This window comes from Acipenser ruthenus, chromosome 1 (assembly GCF_902713425.1).
Source record: "Acipenser ruthenus chromosome 1, fAciRut3.2 maternal haplotype, whole genome shotgun sequence".
Lineage (NCBI taxonomy): Eukaryota > Metazoa > Chordata > Actinopteri > Acipenseriformes > Acipenseridae > Acipenser > Acipenser ruthenus.
In genome coordinates, this window is record NC_081189.1 from 85358057 (window position 1) to 85376156 (window position 18100).

Genomic DNA, 18100 nt, shown 5'->3' on the forward strand with positions numbered 1-18100 from the left:
AATTTAGCCAAAGCAGGTCTTCTAATATAATACATACTGTGCCATGCATTAGTGTAAATTAGCAGCAGTACTACAACCAGTACTGTGTTGAATATAAACTTTAAACAAACATATTACTGAATTGAGTGCTATTTTATTTTAGTTTAATTTAGTTAGCTGACTATGCCATAATTAAGACTTAGACTTAGGCTATAGCTATGCATGTACTGCCATGGTACAGATTTAAACTAATAGAACACATTGTTTAAAAGAAAAATCAATTTACTTGTGACTCGGATGATAAGATAAGCTCGTAGTACTGCCGTGAAAGCAAAGCCCAGAGGAGCAAATCTTGCAAGTTTTAGTCTTTTTTCCTTCCTTCTGAGCCAGTGGTTCCCAAACTTTTTTTTGCTGTGCCGCCCTTCAGAGATATTTTTTTTGCTGCCCCAGCCCCCCACCCACCCCACCTTGTAATAAACAGTAAAACACAATTATAATATATATTTATGATGGGTACACCTGACTTCCATTACATGAGAGTAGATGTTAAAACTTCATGCTGATTTGAACTTGGCTCTCACCAAGATAAGCACCAACTAAGACGTAGCTTTACAGTAACCTAATGTGATCCATCTGTGTCTCTGTCCATTTGCGTTTCCTTCCATATGATGATGCAGATATCCTTCTGTCCGGTGTTGATGGCTGAAGTGTAATGCTGGCTCCAGGGATCAGCTTATTTGCCTCCCTGGCGCATCAGCACACACAACGGCTGCGATGCTGGCTCCGGGGATCAACCACAGTGCGGCCTCCCCAGCGCATCAGCATGACAACCGTCTGGATTGAGCTAAGTAGGGTACATCTCTGGGGTCTTCAAGTGGGCACCTTCCATCCTCAGTGTTTCGTCGACTAGCCCACGACACCTCAAGAGGGCTCGACTGTGATTCTGGCGTCCCAGCATCACCCCCCTCCGTCCCCCACTCAACTCAGCCCAGCTTACTTACCTGTACATCAGCGTTTCTTTCTTTCTATTATGCTTGAGATCCCCAGCCAGAATCTTTCCGTCTCAACCACAGCCAGTTGCTGCTCCTCTCTGCTGCTTCAGATAAGTTCTTCACTGTGCGACGCAACTCTTGGCCACTGAATACGACGTCTCTGAGAAACCGGGTTGTAGAGTGTGCCACAAATCCAACCCACAACCCACCTCCACTGGGTAAACCCAGACTTGAGCATATTGCAGTTTCTTCCTCTCATAAGCCTCATCTACAGCATCCTCCCATGGCACTGTTAATTCTACCAGGTGAACAAGGCGTGCTGATCCAGACCACAAGATAGTATCTGGTCAAAGCTTAGTGGTGGCAATCTCAGGTGGAAAAATAAGCCGTTGACCAACATCTGCCAGCATTTTCCAGTCTCTAGCAGCTTCCAGTTGTCATAGGCAAGGCTTAGTTTTAAAACCTTTTCTTGGTGGTTGCTCTCCTGGGCGGAGGAATGTTGTCTTTTATGTGTAATGTTTTGATGGAACAGGTGGCAATTTATTGGTCATGTTACGCTTGTCTTCCAGTGCTAAGGCCAAACATCACAGCACCTGGTCATGGCGCCAAGTAAACCGTCCTTGGCTAAGACCCACCTTACATCCTGTCAAAATGTGCCTTAATGTTGCAGGTGATAAACACAAAGGACATGAGGGATCCTCTACTACCCAGAGGTTTAGGTTCTGTGGTGATGGGAGAACATCATTTGTAATTGTATTAACACCAATACAAAAAACTAGTCACTTAAATGTTACGCTCTTGTTTTTCATTCCACTTTTAAATGAGAAAGTAAGAACAAGGTGGATTTAAAAGCCCATTTAATTGTTTCACAGCAAAACCCTGTAAATGATACAGACTTTACAATTGCCAGGAAGTCAGAAAAATGTAATTTCCACTCAGGTCTTGGCACCCCCCCGCACTGTTCTGAGCTATGGCAAAATGTTGGGTATATCTCCCTGTAACCCGTTTGCCACCGTCTTTTGAAGTACTTGCCAACATCTATCTACATTTTTTTCTCATGCACTGCTTTTTGCTACAGCACGTGGGTAGACTAGATTAATTGTTTGATGATTTTTTTTTTTTTTTTTTTAATCGATCAACACCCACAGGCATGATTAATCTTTAATCTATTAAAACGCCTAATATATATATATATATATATATATATATATATATATATATATATATATATATATATATATATATATATATATATATATATATATATATATCACTTGTGGCAGCAATGCACTAGCAAAAGTCACAGGGCAGTGACGTCAGCTCCCTAGCAACAAGCCTCCTATGTTGGGAATGGATTCTTTCAATGCAGCGGGTTTGTGCATTTGAGAAAGGCAAGGAAGACTCATGAAATTAATTGGAGACTGGAGTTGATGAGAAACAATTACCGTCCACTGTACAAATTAAAATGGTATGCTGCTTTGTATATGAAAAAGTGGGTTGCGTAGAAGATTTATACTGGACCCCCAAGGGAGTGGTTGTACAGTATTTGTTATGCCTCTGTTTTTTTATGGGTCAATATATAACAGATTTATATTGGACCCCGACACCTGCGATATCGAGTGGGTGGTGTATGTATATATCTATATATCTATATATATATATATATAGATATATATATAGATATATATATAGATATATCTATATATATATATATATAGATATATATATATATATAGATATATATATATATATATATATATAGATATGCACACACACACACACACACACACACACACACACACACACACACACACACATAGCAGTACAGCTTTAAGAATTCAATACCTAGATGAACTGGTCTTGTGCAAACCTTTCAGCTCACCAGTATAACACAAAAATGTAAAGCTTTTAATTTATTGTTAAGTTCTACTGTAAATGGTTATAGATGTTCTAGCAGAAACCATTTCAAGCTATCTAATCCTGTACTACAGCATTTGTAAATCAAGGCAAAAGCTGCATTTAAAATTCGTTGCATTTACATGCATTCACTTTCAGCTCATTACAGTAGGTTTGAAAGAGCACAGCTCTCATCCCAAAATTTAACTCGTTTTTCAAAAGCAAAATGTCTTCAACCCTTTGTGGTCTATTTATTCAGTGCCTGTCAGGCACGTCTGGTCTAATTTATTTTCATGCAAGCTGTTTATTTCACACGTGCTGTTTAAAAGTAATTTTATTCACAGTAAAACAGGTTTAAAAGGCACTGCATATCAACAGGACACTCAGTACTGCATCTGCTGTATTTATCACATATCTCTTCATAGTCGTGTATACTGATAAATCATCTCCTTATCACTCGATTTATCACCAAACTCCTCAATAATGCTATCTAAGTCATTATTCTATTACTATAACATCTCAAAAAGCTTGGCAAATGTCCGCGATTTTCTATGAGCGCTGGATGCGGAAGCAGCTATCTTGTTTGTTTATGTCCGTGTTATGTCTGTGGTGAAGGGACTATGCGTATTGCTCAGATTCTTCTGGCTTCTCTCTGCCTCTCTCGGCCATTGAAAGCTTTTCTCTGCTTTTTCCGGAGAAAAAACAACTAGGGACCTGTGATTGACGCCTTTTTGATTACATCGGACTGCAAAGGGTTAAGAGCCTGAAGTACGTTTTAAAACCTAGAAAATGAGCAAGGATTAGATTTCTATCATACATCACACATTTTCAGGTAATGCCTTACATTGAAGGCATAAAGATCTACAGTAATCACAGGCCAGTTTGGGAAATAAGTTGCTGCTGACCCGGTCACTCTGCCCACCAATTGGGAAGTGTTAACTGACTCAGACTGAGGTCAACACATAAGACAATAGACTAATAAGCAACTGATCTAAGGTATAATCGATCTGACTCACTAGAGACTGACAATACTGGCACTGGTTCCACTTAGAGAGGCAAAACAAAGGTTCAGGATTCAGTACTGTAAGGAAGGTTCTACTATGCTCCCAGGTACTGTAGATCCATTTTTTTTTCTTATAACATTTCTGGCAGCAGCCAAAAATAGTATTAAAGTTATGAATGCTGTTTGGCTTAATACACAAGAGGTTTTAAGCACATTACAACAAATCAGTCATCCAATAACAATGCACCTAGATTAAAGGCTTGCACCTACCCCAACTTAAGCAAAATTATTTACAATGGCATCTTTATTTATGTGAAAGGTTCATGACTTGTGCTTTTGTTATGTCATACCAAATGTGAAGATGCTTCATTGAATTAAAATGTGAAGGCCATGATAATTGGAAATTCTTTCTAATAACAGAAGCATGATGTTCATGCACCCATTAAGAAACACTGCCAACCCACATCATGAATGCCATTATCTAGATGAGTGGATGAATTATAGATCCACTTAAACATTAGTTCAAATGAATTTGGAGATGGTTCTGGGTAAAGCTATTAAAAAAGTGGTGACCTTTTACAGTACAAATGACATACTTTGTGTGTGGGAGGTAACAAGCAAACCAAAAACAAAAACAACATCATTAGAAAGAAACACAAATAGGCATAACACGTATTCCTTTGAATTTTATGACGCAATTTATAAAAAATACATATATTCCCAAAAATGGACTGCATCTTAAATTTAAGTATAGTGATGCATGTATTAAATTTGCTAACAAAAATGTCACTGCCTGAGTACACAAAAGGGAATGTAACTGACAATTTCAGAGTTTCAGTATTAGGCTACGTTCTAACAAACAGTACTAGCTTGGACAGATCGGAGATGCTGCTCAGATCCCCATATTATTCGACATGCCAAGCAATACTACAGTTAACAAAATGGGAGAAAAACAGGTGCAAGTAATCACAACTAAAAAATGAGAAGCAGCACATAACTATAATGCTCTGTGTAACAGCAGATAGCCGCAAACTGCCACCATACATTGTTTTCTTACACGCGTAATTGAGGTTATATCTTTGTAAATGCATCCTTATTTTATGTTTTTCCTCTCAAATTGAGGGTGGGACATTTGGTCTGCATCTTAAATTCTGTAATCCCTTGTTGTTTTTGTCTGTGCTAGATCATGTGTCTTTAATAATGTTACAAAATGCTGGTGGTGAATCTGGAAAACCAAGCTTTTAAAAAGCTAAAGTTTGACTGCTTAACTTCCTATAAGAAAAAAAATAAGAGCTGGGGTACAATCCACTAGAGTACATATTGTAAATGTATATCAGATATTCATACTAGATCACATTTTGTACACACATCCATTAGGAGTTGGATGCAATGAAAAGTAAGGGATATTTGTAATCTTTTCACAGACTGATATATTCAGAAAAGCATTTGACATAATAAAGATGGTGTTCGTACAGTAGCCAATGCCAAAAGACCAGTACCAATACTGTATTACCACTCCCCCCACCACACTTTCTTTTCAGTTTTATATCTTTATGTCTTTAATAAATGCTGTACATACTGAGAGATTCATCCTTTCACTTCTGTTTAGAGCAGCCATCAATCACTTACAGCTGAATACCACTACCAAGGGGTGTTTGTTGGAATCCATCTTTTCAATAAAAATGAAATAAACAATATTTATCATAAAGCTGTTAATCTTTTCACAGACTGCTCTAGATGTACTTTTCGCCAAAAGATTTTCTGAATTAGAATAAAATAAAAATATATACCTCCATAACCCATGTGTTAAAAGGTGTAAAAGCATTTCAGATGCTAGAAATCTAGTGTAGACTGTATCATACCAGGAAAAAATGACAGGAAAAAGGAAAAGGACAGAGGATACACATTTCTGACAGCCAAACAAGTCATTATTAAGTGTCTTACTTACAGTATAAGGCTTAACAAAGGTGTAAAAATTGATATTAACAACCTAACATACAAATAAATAAGCTAAATTACTGTGATTTGTAGGAAGTCACATATTTCTAAAAGATAAATGTTTAATCAAATATTGTGCACAGACAAATGTAATACCAAGACAGCAATTTCTTATCTGATTAGTAGCCATTAAAAACGCATGAGGTAGTAAGGGATTTTTAAAAAATATAGTATTCACACTATTTGTTACCTGTAAGGAACAATTGGGCATATATTATTCTTGTCATTTAAAACAAACTAGAAAGTAAATGATCAATTTCTGTTTTTTTTTTTTTAAATAAATAATGACAATAAATTTTCTAAGCTCTAATAATGATTTCAATGTATTTGCAGGCTATATGGATCATATAGATACTGCATGGCCCTTTCACCTTAGAAAGCATGACATCACTGCAATGACTTATTTATGACAGGATACAAGACAACACATTGGGTTCATCTTCCATGAACAAGGTCAGGGGAATGATGGGTTGGAAAACTTACTAGATTTTCTGGGGGGGGTCTGTTGATGCTTATAAATGCAACTCTATTCTCTAGAAACACACTGCCTAGCACAAGCAAGACGCACAGGAGATTTAGACAGACTACCACTCAGTAATTCTATGCTGCAGCTCCTGAACCCTGACCATTAATGTAGCCTCTTCAAATTTTAGTTGCATGTTGCAGGTGAAGTAATTGGAATAGATCATTATTGCTACAAAAATACGAAATTCTTGTATTTTCTATTTCAAAGCTTTCCTCCTATTTTACTGTTATTAAGCTTAAAAGCAGTTAAAACATAAGATTTGACATTGTACATTATTTCGATTTTGCATTGGTATTTTATTCAATTTATATTTCTTTTTACATGCAGCATTAAAAGTAAAATCTATCAATTTTTATTTTATTTATTTATTTATTTTTTACAGTAAACTTGACTAGCTAAGAAACTTCTAAATCGGGTTCTGGACCATCTAGCTTTCAACCAGTTTCAGGTTGTTTTTTGAGAAGTTATTGTGGTACTGTAACATCATTAATGTTAACAGTTTTTCACCACTTTTAAATATCTGACATTGTTATATTCTATTTACAAGTGGTTTATTTTAGTACTAAAAGTAATACACGTGATTACTAATATACAGTACATTACCATGTTGGATTCTATTCAGAAGAAAACATTCATTGGCATGAATAAACTGTACAAAAGATCAATTTGTGAAACTGGTGCTTTAGTGAAAAACATTTCCAAAACAAAAATCAGATGAGTATTTGCTCATCCACAATGTACCACAGTACTTCTTCGCACAGGGATTCAAATAAAAGGCACTCAAGCAGGGAATTTATGCAAATGTTGAAGTCTAAATCGAATTTTAACAATTCTGCATGTCAGGAAATGAAGCAGGGCCAACACAGATACATCTCTACAGATTTTAAATAAATAAAGACGGTAAACAGCAAACCAAGTTCCAAGTTCACAGTCAGGACACAAGCCATCCAGCCTTGAGCTGATTCCTCACATACTAAGCTTGACATTGGAGCCCAACAGTAACAAAAATGCTGCCAATTTCTGCTCCAAGTATATGTGCTGATTTTATGCTGTACTGACATTGTAGGGGGACAAAATCCATAGTAAGCACAACATCAACAGGCAGTGCTTTTAAACATCATTAAAAACAATCAAAACGTTGCTTCTTTTTTTGCACTGCAAATTAAATTTACCTGGCATCGCCTTTAACCTTCTGAACTACATTTACTGGATTGGGTGGATTTAAAAGTATTTAATATGTGTCTATGGATGGGAGTTTCGTGCATCCTGTGTGCCACGAGAATATTCTGGCTCAAGTCAATGCTGTCCCCAAACTGACCACAACGGATAAAAAGATTACATCTCTCTAGATGTTAATTAAACCGACCTGACATTTTGATAGGCTTACCGATAGACTGATAACGTAACACTGGAAAAATTAGTGAGAAAAGATTATATAAAATATATATATTTATTCTATTGATTTAAGTATTACTATGCAGGATAGCCGCTGCTATACGATCGTACTTTTATTAAAAATGTGCACAATTAATCAACTAATGCCCATAAAATTAACTGATTAAAAACTGTAATCAAGTGAGAGCCCTGTATATACTGCCTTAAGTTAAAAAATAAACTGTCCAAGATGATGAAATATTCCACAGTATGAACGTGTCATTTTCACACATGGGACTAATTTTTTTATATTTAAAACTCCTCCATTGGCTAACAGAGGCTGACGTGATGAGGAGACATTACATGCATTACAGTATTTTATGCATGCAGAAAGATTCAGAATTGCAAGCTCAAGAATAGAAAACATTATGAATGAAAATGATGCTACTGCCCTGGACTGCACATTACAAAAACAAATACTAGGCCACCCTGAAGGATTATAGTGTGACAAAGGTGCCGCTGACACAGGGGTTCAATTAGCCTATATACAACAAATGGGTGCCTTTATTCACACAGATACATTGGTATCATACATCTGCCTCATTTTATCATGTCTGGAAGTAGAGGTGATTAATAAAAAGTTAACTCCTGACTTGATATGTAAAAGAAAATTCTATAAAACCTAAACTGACTTTAGATTTAAGCCTTCCTCTGGTATGCACCATGAACCACTGTCAACGATTTTGTTTTTTTGGTCAAATGGCTTCTCAAACATTTTTGTATACAAAATCCCAGGCCTCCACTATCGTTTACACACATTAAATTCATTTTAATTAATGACAACTAAAACTTAACGATGTCTGAAACTCAACAAAGCCATAAAATGTACCACACTTAAGATTTCATGCAAGTGCATTCACTTCCTTATTTACAACTCAAATCACGGTAGCCATGATAAACCGCTGAAAATTACACAGGCTGACACTCCTGCCTCTTTATCAGCCGTCATTAATTCATCTATGCATCAGAGCACAGAAATCAATTTCAAACCATTACAGGGTGCTTTACAACACCTCATATTAATGGCTCATAAATAAGATGATTTTCAATACTTACGAGATTTTTATCTTGTTGGCCCATGACTCCATGGTTGGCTGTAATTGCTAATGGTTTCATAATGAAAAAATGTATGCTGGACTGAATTTAAACATCCTGCTTAGATTTCTCCTCACGGCTGGCTGAAGTCAACCTCTATAGCATGAAAAAAAGCTGCAGCCTGCAGTGTCACCAGTGACAGCCAAAAAATGTTGTGCACAAGCAGAGCAGAATTTTCATCCAGCAAGCATTTGCTGCCTCCATGTTTTCAAAATAATCCTCATAATAACAGGAAACAGTATATACATGCTAATTCCTTTAAGATTTAAGACAACCAAAGTGCACCAGATGTGAGGATGGTGATTTAAAAATAAATAAAGCTAAAATGGCTGACTGCACACAGACTCAAAAGGCTTTATGCAGTATTAGATTAGTCTGGGACTAGGGACCAGCCGCTAGCATTCAGCCAGGCATTGTTAACACTCCTGTTTCATTTGCAAAGAGAGTATAAAAAAAAAAAAAAAAAATCAGGGCAGAGCATGTGAATAGGGACCTCCTCCCTGGCTGTTAATGATGCTGAGTGGAATGGTCACTGCTGACTCCTGCTCAGCTCAGATAACCAAGTTTCCACCATGAATCCAACCAGCACCACAATGACTGACACTGTATTTAACAATTCTTGTCCACTCACCCTCATCAAGCATGGCACAATTTTAATGGTGATTACAAACAGTAGTAGACATGCCACTAAACAGGGTAATAAACTGAGAGGGAAATAAAAAATGAACTACAGCCTTGACAAACCCTGTTAAAGTAATTTCATTATCAAGCTTACTTTGGAGGAGGACCACGGCTGCAGGCAGTTGGCATAGCAACGGACAAGGAAAGCCATTTCCTGGGCGGCGAGAGAGAAAGCTTCCTTTTCAAAGCAGGGAGGAGAGGAGGAGGAAAAAAAAAAAAAAAAAAACACCACACACAGTAGAGAGGAAAAGAGAATTTTCACACAGCTGACTGCAGTCCCCTCAGGATAAAAAAAAAACCATTGCTGCTTCTTGGAGCAGGCAAGTTCCAGCTAAACCAGGCTCCTAACCTGCATTGGCACAGCACAGCGCAGTGCCAGTGATGCAATTGCATACTGATTTCCCTACCTCTCCCTCTCTGCCTCTCTCCCTCTCTCCCTCTCTCTCTCTCTCTCTCTCTCTCTCTACGCTGTAAAAAATTCAGCTCAAGTGGTAGCTGTGTTTCTTTCCAGAAGCTCGCCCCCTCATGCACTCAACTGTTTCAGTGTAAAAATGCAAGAGAGATGGGAGGCTTTGATAAAGTAACAATTGCCCACTTGCATCGTTGCTGTGAGCTTAGCAAGTCTCTTGGGGAGAGAATTCATCGATCAGCAGGCTCTATATTGTATCATAATGGAGGTGACTGATTTATAGAGCGACACTTGAGCAAATGGCGTTCGCTTATTATATCACCCTGGAACGACAGCCAGCGTAAAGGAAAGGAAACCTTTATTTTTTTTTAACTCAACACTTAAATTCAAACAATTCTTAAAGGACTGGAAGCAGGGACAGCATTCTTGTGTTTAGATGCATGCTGATAAAGGAGAGGGTGGAACTATGCCAATGCAATGATCTGTGACCTCTGGGTTCAAATACTTGTTACAGAGGGAAATAAAAGTTATTTCACTTCATTAAGATTCAAAATTGTTAGCCATGAGTTTAAGGATTAAGACTTAACAGCCCATCTAATACTACCCCCCCACCCCAAAAAAAAGGAAGGGCATAATACAAGTCAGGGACAAAGTGAGCTGTAAAATATGTCAAAATATATGTACTGTAAAGAAATACATCACAAATTACACTAGCGCACCACACATTTCAATGTATTGTTTTCTATAAAAATAAATCTTAAAAAACTGTAGGAATAGGGTAAAAAACAAATAACTTCAATGTTCTAGCCATTCTACTTTGATTTGCAAAACTAGAAGCACAAATGCAAACATACCTTTTCTGCGCTATAATTAAATGCATCCAGCACATACATATACTTATTTCCCAAATTAAAATCACTGTCTTTATTAAAAAGTAGAATCAACTAATTAATAGGCAGTGGTGAAAATGTAAAGACTACACTACACCCACACACATTTATACAGTAAATACAGTATGTATTTTTCCAAAGCACACATGTACCAAAAACAATTTAGACATCGAGGTTATCTGATTTGTCCATGGGTAGTCTCCAGTTTTGATCCTGGATCATAATACACTGTAATATGACATCACCCCTGCAATGAACTCAGCCTAATATAATGTATCACATAAACAAGTGTAAGCTTGCTCATGAAATACTGAAAATCAATTATCAAGGGTTATAGAGGTTGATAGAGTGAGGTTTATGGTAGACTTAGCAAGACATCACTTACAGAAAGGTCAGAGTCAAAGGTTATTATAAAAGACCATATTTCCCAGTGGCGGTTGACTGGCGAAAAGACTGACATGAAGTGTGTTATAATAAAATTACACCTCTCCCCTTCACAGGGAAACAGAATTGTCCATTTTACATGCAGCCTGAAAACAGATCTTGTTTTGCTCCCTGTAAAGCCATAAGCTATTAATGACATATAAAAACGCACATATGAGATGAGCCTTGAAAAGCATCCAAAAGTAACCTGCAGCCACCTTCACTGAAGCTGCTCATCTCACTGCAATTAGTCTAATTTGCAGTGCAGTGATAATTAGCTGTATACAGTAGAAGCAGATTGTCAGTTGCTGTGGTTGGAGAAAAGAAGCAGGATGAGCTTGTTTGTTTGCTAGTGGTGTGTGGGATGAAGTGAGTCAACATTCATTACAAGAACAACTAATATTCTCCTTTTGTTTTGTCGTACCCACCAAAATTCATTTCCAGGGATTCAAAGCTAACAATGTAAGGCTGAGTTTTATTATGTTACTATTAAAAGGATGACATTTCTAAATTCAGTCTAGGACCACTTTAATCTGAGAAAATTAATTAAATATAAAAATGGATTTTCCCCATAAGGTACTGAGTACAAGTATCAGAAAATATGCAAATGTTTAAGGTAAATACTAACTGTGAACTAACATTGGACCATTTGGTATCCTTAATGGGATAGATATTGTTTAAGAAAACATGTAAAACTAAGGAGTAGTTCTTCATCAATGCTGCTATTGTTCCTGTTACAGAAACTACTGTACATTTTCTACAATACAACAAAATGCTTTGGACTTGACATAACCATCATAAAGAATATGTAAAATTGCCTGTGAATTGTATCATATTTCTCTAAACAACTTAAATGTATAAACATTAATCATATTAATAACAGGTCCACCTTTAAGTATTATTTACAAAAGCCCATCTAGGCAAAGCTACATTATAACACAGATTGTTACACTGTACGAAGATAGCGATTCAAACACTGAAATTATACTGTAACTGCATTAAAAGGCATATTTTTTAAATAATAAAAAAAGGAATATTTTGTTTAAAAAAAAAGAAGAAAATACACAAAATACACTCCAAATATTCAGCTACATCAGTTTCTTTCCTTACGTCTTAAAGTAATTTTTGTAGCTAACAAAATTATTCCATGAATCTTAGCCATTTTGCCATTCCATTAGCTCCATATATCTCAAATTTGAAGTTTTAAAAGCACACATGGATTTTATAGCACACACGGATTTTGAATGCAACATATCTGGTATACTTTAGATTAAAGGAAGTTCTCAGTTTCTATGCCCTTTTCTCGTGTTATCTGTTTACACTTGCACTCCCACATTTCTCCTCAGCAGTGTCTTGTTACTGGCATTATTATTATTATTATTATTATTATTATTATTATTATTATTATTATTATTTATTTCTTAGCAGATGCCCTTATCCAGGGCGACTTACAATTGTTACAAGATATCACATTATACATTATTTCACATTATACAGATATCACATTATTGTTACATACAATTACCCATTTATACAGTTGGGTTTTTACTGGCGCAATCTAGGTAAAGTACCTTGCTCAAGGGTACAACAGCAGTGTCCCCCACTGGGGATTGAACCCACAACCCTCCGGTCAAGAGTCCAGAGCCCTAACCACTACTCCACACTGCTGCCCCGGCATGTGTTACTGGCTGAAAGCATGTCAGTCTACAGGGAAAGCAGCAGATATGATTATTCTCAGGAAATAAGGTGGGGAGAATTTCAGTCTCTTTAATCTAGTGTACCAGATACAATGTTTAGAAATGAAAATTCATGTTTGCTATAACAGGTTTCTTTCAAAACTACACATTTGAGAACTATATAATCGATTTCCATGGCAAACACATTTTATGGAACAATTTTGTTAGCTACAATTACTTTAAACCACAGGACTGACACTCTAAGCAATCAGGTTACAATCTATACAGTAGCTTCACCTTGGTGGTGCACGTCTCCCTGCTTTGATAACCCTTAACTATTTTGTTGAATCAGGTCTCTGCATAGATATAATTTAATGATGTAAACTTTACTGAACCTCAACCGAGAAAAACAGCTAATGAGCTACACAAAAAAAAGGAAGAGAAAAACGGGGTTCTTAAGAACGTGGGAAGATTATGTGTGCAGCTTCTGCACAACAGGGACATTATTATACAGCCAATGTTATGTATACATTATTAAAAGGTGCAGTTACTGCTGTTCTGAGGTCTAAATAATAAATACTTTTTAAAAATCTCAGTTAATCTACAAACTATATGGAAGTCTATAAAAATAGACAGGAAGAGGACAGCACTTGGGGAAATAACTATTTTATCCAACTGGAAATGGTTATAGCTAGAATACACACACTGCTTACCGCAGTGTACTGAGAGACATTTTTCACAATTGCTGTCCACACTTCTGTACTTACAGATGTTCCTAATAACGAAGTCGTGTTTGAATATGCTGAAGATAGGAAAACAGTTGTATAAAAATAAGAACTGACCCGACTACAACAGGAACAGACACAAATAACAACTAGCATTAAAGCATACTTTGAGGAGTGACTCAGTGTTCAACTCTTCTCTCTTTTCAGAAATCTGCATAGTAAATAGTTCCTGCAAAACATTCTACTTGTCTTTAGTGCCTGGAAGGGTTATAGATGGGCTCTCAAGAACCACCTGTTTACACAATAAAGACTTAACCTTTTCCCTGATACAGTTTTATAAAAGGTGCGTGGGTTTTGTTATATTCATGTGACATTTTGCCAGAATCTTTCTTAAATTTGCTCTGCAGAACACACATAAATCATATGTATTCTACCTGAAGAAGATGGGATGACCTTAAAACTTGAACAGATTTGTTTACATTGACATTTCCTTTTAAGTAAAGAGATGGAAATCATCCTCCATCTGTATATTGCCCTTTTGCATGTGACGTCACAGATCAAGTGACAGCGCTTGTCGGCCATTTTGGACGGCAAAAATCTGTGGACAGCATATTCACAATGCTTGCCGGTTTAAGTTTTGAAGATGGTTACTTCGTGTTGTGCTGTTGGATAGACCAACAGACAAGGACAAAAGCCAGGTCTTTCTACTTATGACTTTCCCCAAAGGATCCTGAAAGAGGGCTTTATTTGAAATTGAAAGCACAACTACAACAAAAACCAGCAGACACAGGGGTGAAGCTTGCTGTCAAAAATGGCCGACCACATGATTTGGTGACGTGTTTGCTAAAGGTCAATATCTGATGTACTTGTCCTCCTGCCAGGGAAAAACACAATAATGGATGGTTATTTCATCTCCCGCATACAGTATGACCGTAGAGCATGGATTATCCAAGAGGCTTCTGCATATAACTTTGCACACCCTGTTCTTTGAAGACTGAGCACATGTTTCAATCAAACCCTATCACCTGAACAATGCATTTTTTGGCAGCCTATCAGCTTCTATGCAATCATTTATATGGATCATGTAGGAGAGGAAAAACAATGCATGCTGATGTGTCAGCTCAGTACAGAAAGACATAAGAAATCTATTTAAATTAGGACCAGATAAAGCTGCCAATTGATGGGAAGATAACTTTGTCCAGTACATTTGGCAACATAACAAATGCTGTTCAATTGGGTGGTGTAAAGGCTCACCAGATCCCAAACCACAAAGCTACTGTACACCAACAACGTACTTACTTCTAAAGGGGTATTGTGAGGCATATAATGTCACCTGGAAGTAGTATTATTACTATAGCTTATGTCAAAGGTTTGATGGATGAGGACCTTTGACCTTGTTTGTGAATATATGAATATCTAATAGGGGCCTTTTATTATATATATAGATATATATATATATATATATATATATATATATATATATATATATATATATATACACACACACACACATACAATAAGTAATGAGCATATATGTCTTATAAAAACCATATACATATACACATCAACCTCGTCAGTCTTTTAAAAGTTTGGTCATTTCGTCAGTGGTCCAATCCATCTCAAGATCGTCAGGTTCAAGAATGGCACTCAGAGAAGTATCTAAAGCTTGCAGAAGACATTCAAAAGAGTGTGGCAGGGCTCCCGAGTGGTGCATCTCTGCGTGGAGTACAGGATGTGCCCTATAGCCTGGAGGTCGCCGGTTAGAGTCCAGGCTATTCCACTGCCGACCGTGGACGGGAGCTCCCAGGGGCTGTGCACAATTGGCCGAGCGCCACCCGGGTGGGGGAGGGCTTAAGTCGGCCTGGGTGTTCTCAGCTCACCACGCACCAGACACCGTCCATGGGACAACTATAACCCGGACGCTCCACAAAGCTGGGCTTTATGGAAGAGTGGCGAGAAGAAAGCCATTGCTGAAAAAAACCCATATCAAATCCTGTTTGGATTTTGCCAAAAGGCATGTGGGAGACACAGCAAACATGTGGAAAAAGGTTCTCTGGTCTGATGACACCAAAATTGAACTTTTTGGCCTTAGCGCAAAATGCTATGTGTGGCGCAAAGCCAACACTGCTCATCACCCTGAGAACACCATCCCCACGGCGAAGCATGGTGGTGGCAGCATCATGTTATGGGGATGTTTTTCATCGGCAGGGACTGGGAAACTGGTCAGGATTGAGGGCAAGATGGATGGAGCCAAATACATGGAAATTCTAGAGGAAAACCGGTTTCAGTCTGCAAGAGACCTGGGACTGGGGCGGAGGTTCACCTTCCAGCAGGACAATGACCCTAAACACACAGCCAAAGCTACACTGGAGTGGTTTAAAAACAAGAACCTGAATGTCTTAGAATGGCCCAGTCAAAACCCAGACCTCAATCCGATTGAGAATCTGTGGCAAGACTTGAAAATTGCTGTTCACCAACGGTCCCCATCCAACTTGACAGAGCTTGAGCAATCTTCCCAAGAAGAATGGGCAAAAATTGCAGGATCCAGATGTGCAAAGCTGGTAGAGACTTACCCAAAAAGACTCACAGCTGTAATTGCTGCCAAAGGTGCTTCTATCAAGTATTAACTCAGGAGGGTGAATACTTATGCAACCAACAAATGTCTTTTTTTTTGTTTAATTAACTTTTGTGTCACAATAAAAAATATTTTGCACCTTCGAAGTGTTAAGTATGTTGTGTAAATCAAATGGTAAAAATCCCAATTAAATCCATTTTAATTCCAGGTTGTAACACTACAAAATGTTGAAAAGTCCAAGGGGGGTGAATACTTATGCAAGGCACTGTATATTATATATATATATATATATATATATATATATATATATATATATATATATATATATATATATATATATATATATATATATATATATATACACAGTGCACATTTTTCACATTGTATTTGGTCAGATTTTTTTGTGGGTTGTAGTAGTATATAGAGGGAGTCTGAGAGGAAAAATGACATCATAGTTTGGTGCTTCTTTCATTTGTTTGGTGTGCAAGGTAATCAATCAAACATGCAATCTTCAGGTGTGTAAAAGTTATTGCCCCCCCCCCCAGTTAACTCAACCCAATTAAAGGGATAATTAGGGTCAGCTGTTTGAGTACTTTGGTTAACAACCAGGCCTGATTTGGATTGACTAACTTTGGCCCTTACCATCAGAGTGAAGTTGTCAGCATACAGGTTCTAGAGGCAAATCATGCCACAAAAAAAAGAAATTCCTGATGACCTCTGGAAAAAAGTTGTTGATGCCTATCAGTCTGGAAAAGGTTACAAAGCCACTTCTAAGGCTCTTGGGCTCCACCGAAACATAGTCAGAGCCATATTGTCCAAATGGAGAAAGTTTGGGACAGTAGTGAATCTTCCCAGGAGTGGCCGACCTGCCAAAATCTCTCTAAGAGCAAGGCGTAAAATCGTACAGGAAGTCACAAAGAACCCTAGAACAACATCCAGGGATCTGCAGGCCTCTCTCGCCTCGGCTAAAGTCAGTCTTCATGACTCCACCATCAGAAAGACAATGGGCAAAAATGGGATTCATGGCAGAGTAGCAAGGTGGAAACCATTGCTCACTAAGAAGAACACGAATGCTCATCTCAAGTATGCCAAAAAGCACCTGGATGATCCTCAATAGTTCTGGAATAATGTTCTATGGACAGATGAGTCAAAAGTGGAACCTTATGGCCGATATAGGCTCCGTTATGTCTGGCAAAAACCAAACACTGCATTCCACAGTAAGAACCTCATACCAACGGTCAAGCATGGTGGTGGTAGTGTCATGGTTTGGGGATGCTTTGCTATCATTGAAGGAACCATGAATTCTGCTCTGCATCAGAGAATTCTACAGGAGAATGTTAGGCCATCTGTCCGTGAGCTGAGGCTGAAGCGCAGCCGAGTCATGCAGCAAGACAATGATCCGAAACACACAAGCAAGTCTACATCAGAATGGTTGAAGAACAAGAAATTTAAAGTTTTGGAATGGCCTAGTCAAAGTCCAGACCTAAACCCCATTGAGATGTTGTGGCAGGACCTGAAACGTGCAGTTTTCGAAAACCCACAAATGTCACTGAGTTGAAGCAGTTCTGCATGGAGGAGTGGGCCAAAATTCCTCCACGGCGCTGTGAGAGACTAATCAATAACAACAGGAAACGTTTGGTTGCAGTTATTGCTGCTAAAGGTGGCAATTAGTTTTTCACACGCGGGCATTGGGTGTTGCATAACTTTCTTTAATAAATTAATTAAATATGTATCAATTTTTTGTGTTATATATTCACTCAGGGTCCCTTTTATCTAATGTTAGGTTTTGGTTGAAGAT

The 18100-nt window shown here is 37.6% G+C and overlaps 1 protein-coding gene across 10 annotated transcripts in view; it reads right to left on the reverse strand.

Annotated features, from left to right (window-relative positions):
• rapgef2b (Rap guanine nucleotide exchange factor 2b) overlaps positions 1–18100 on the reverse strand; it is a 157134-nt gene that overhangs the window by 37319 nt on the left and 101715 nt on the right. Inside the window, exon 1 of one of the 10 annotated variants that reach the window (XM_059031390.1) lies at positions 9699–9770. The exons of 8 other annotated variants lie outside the window; for them this stretch is intronic. In XM_059031390.1, the coding sequence (XP_058887373.1) occupies positions 9699–9755 (57 nt within the window). In that variant the 5' untranslated portion in view covers positions 9756–9770. Of the gene's footprint in view, positions 1–8884; positions 9170–9698; positions 9771–18100 lie in introns of those variants that run through there. One more of the 10 variants, XM_059031379.1, reaches the window with a different exon arrangement.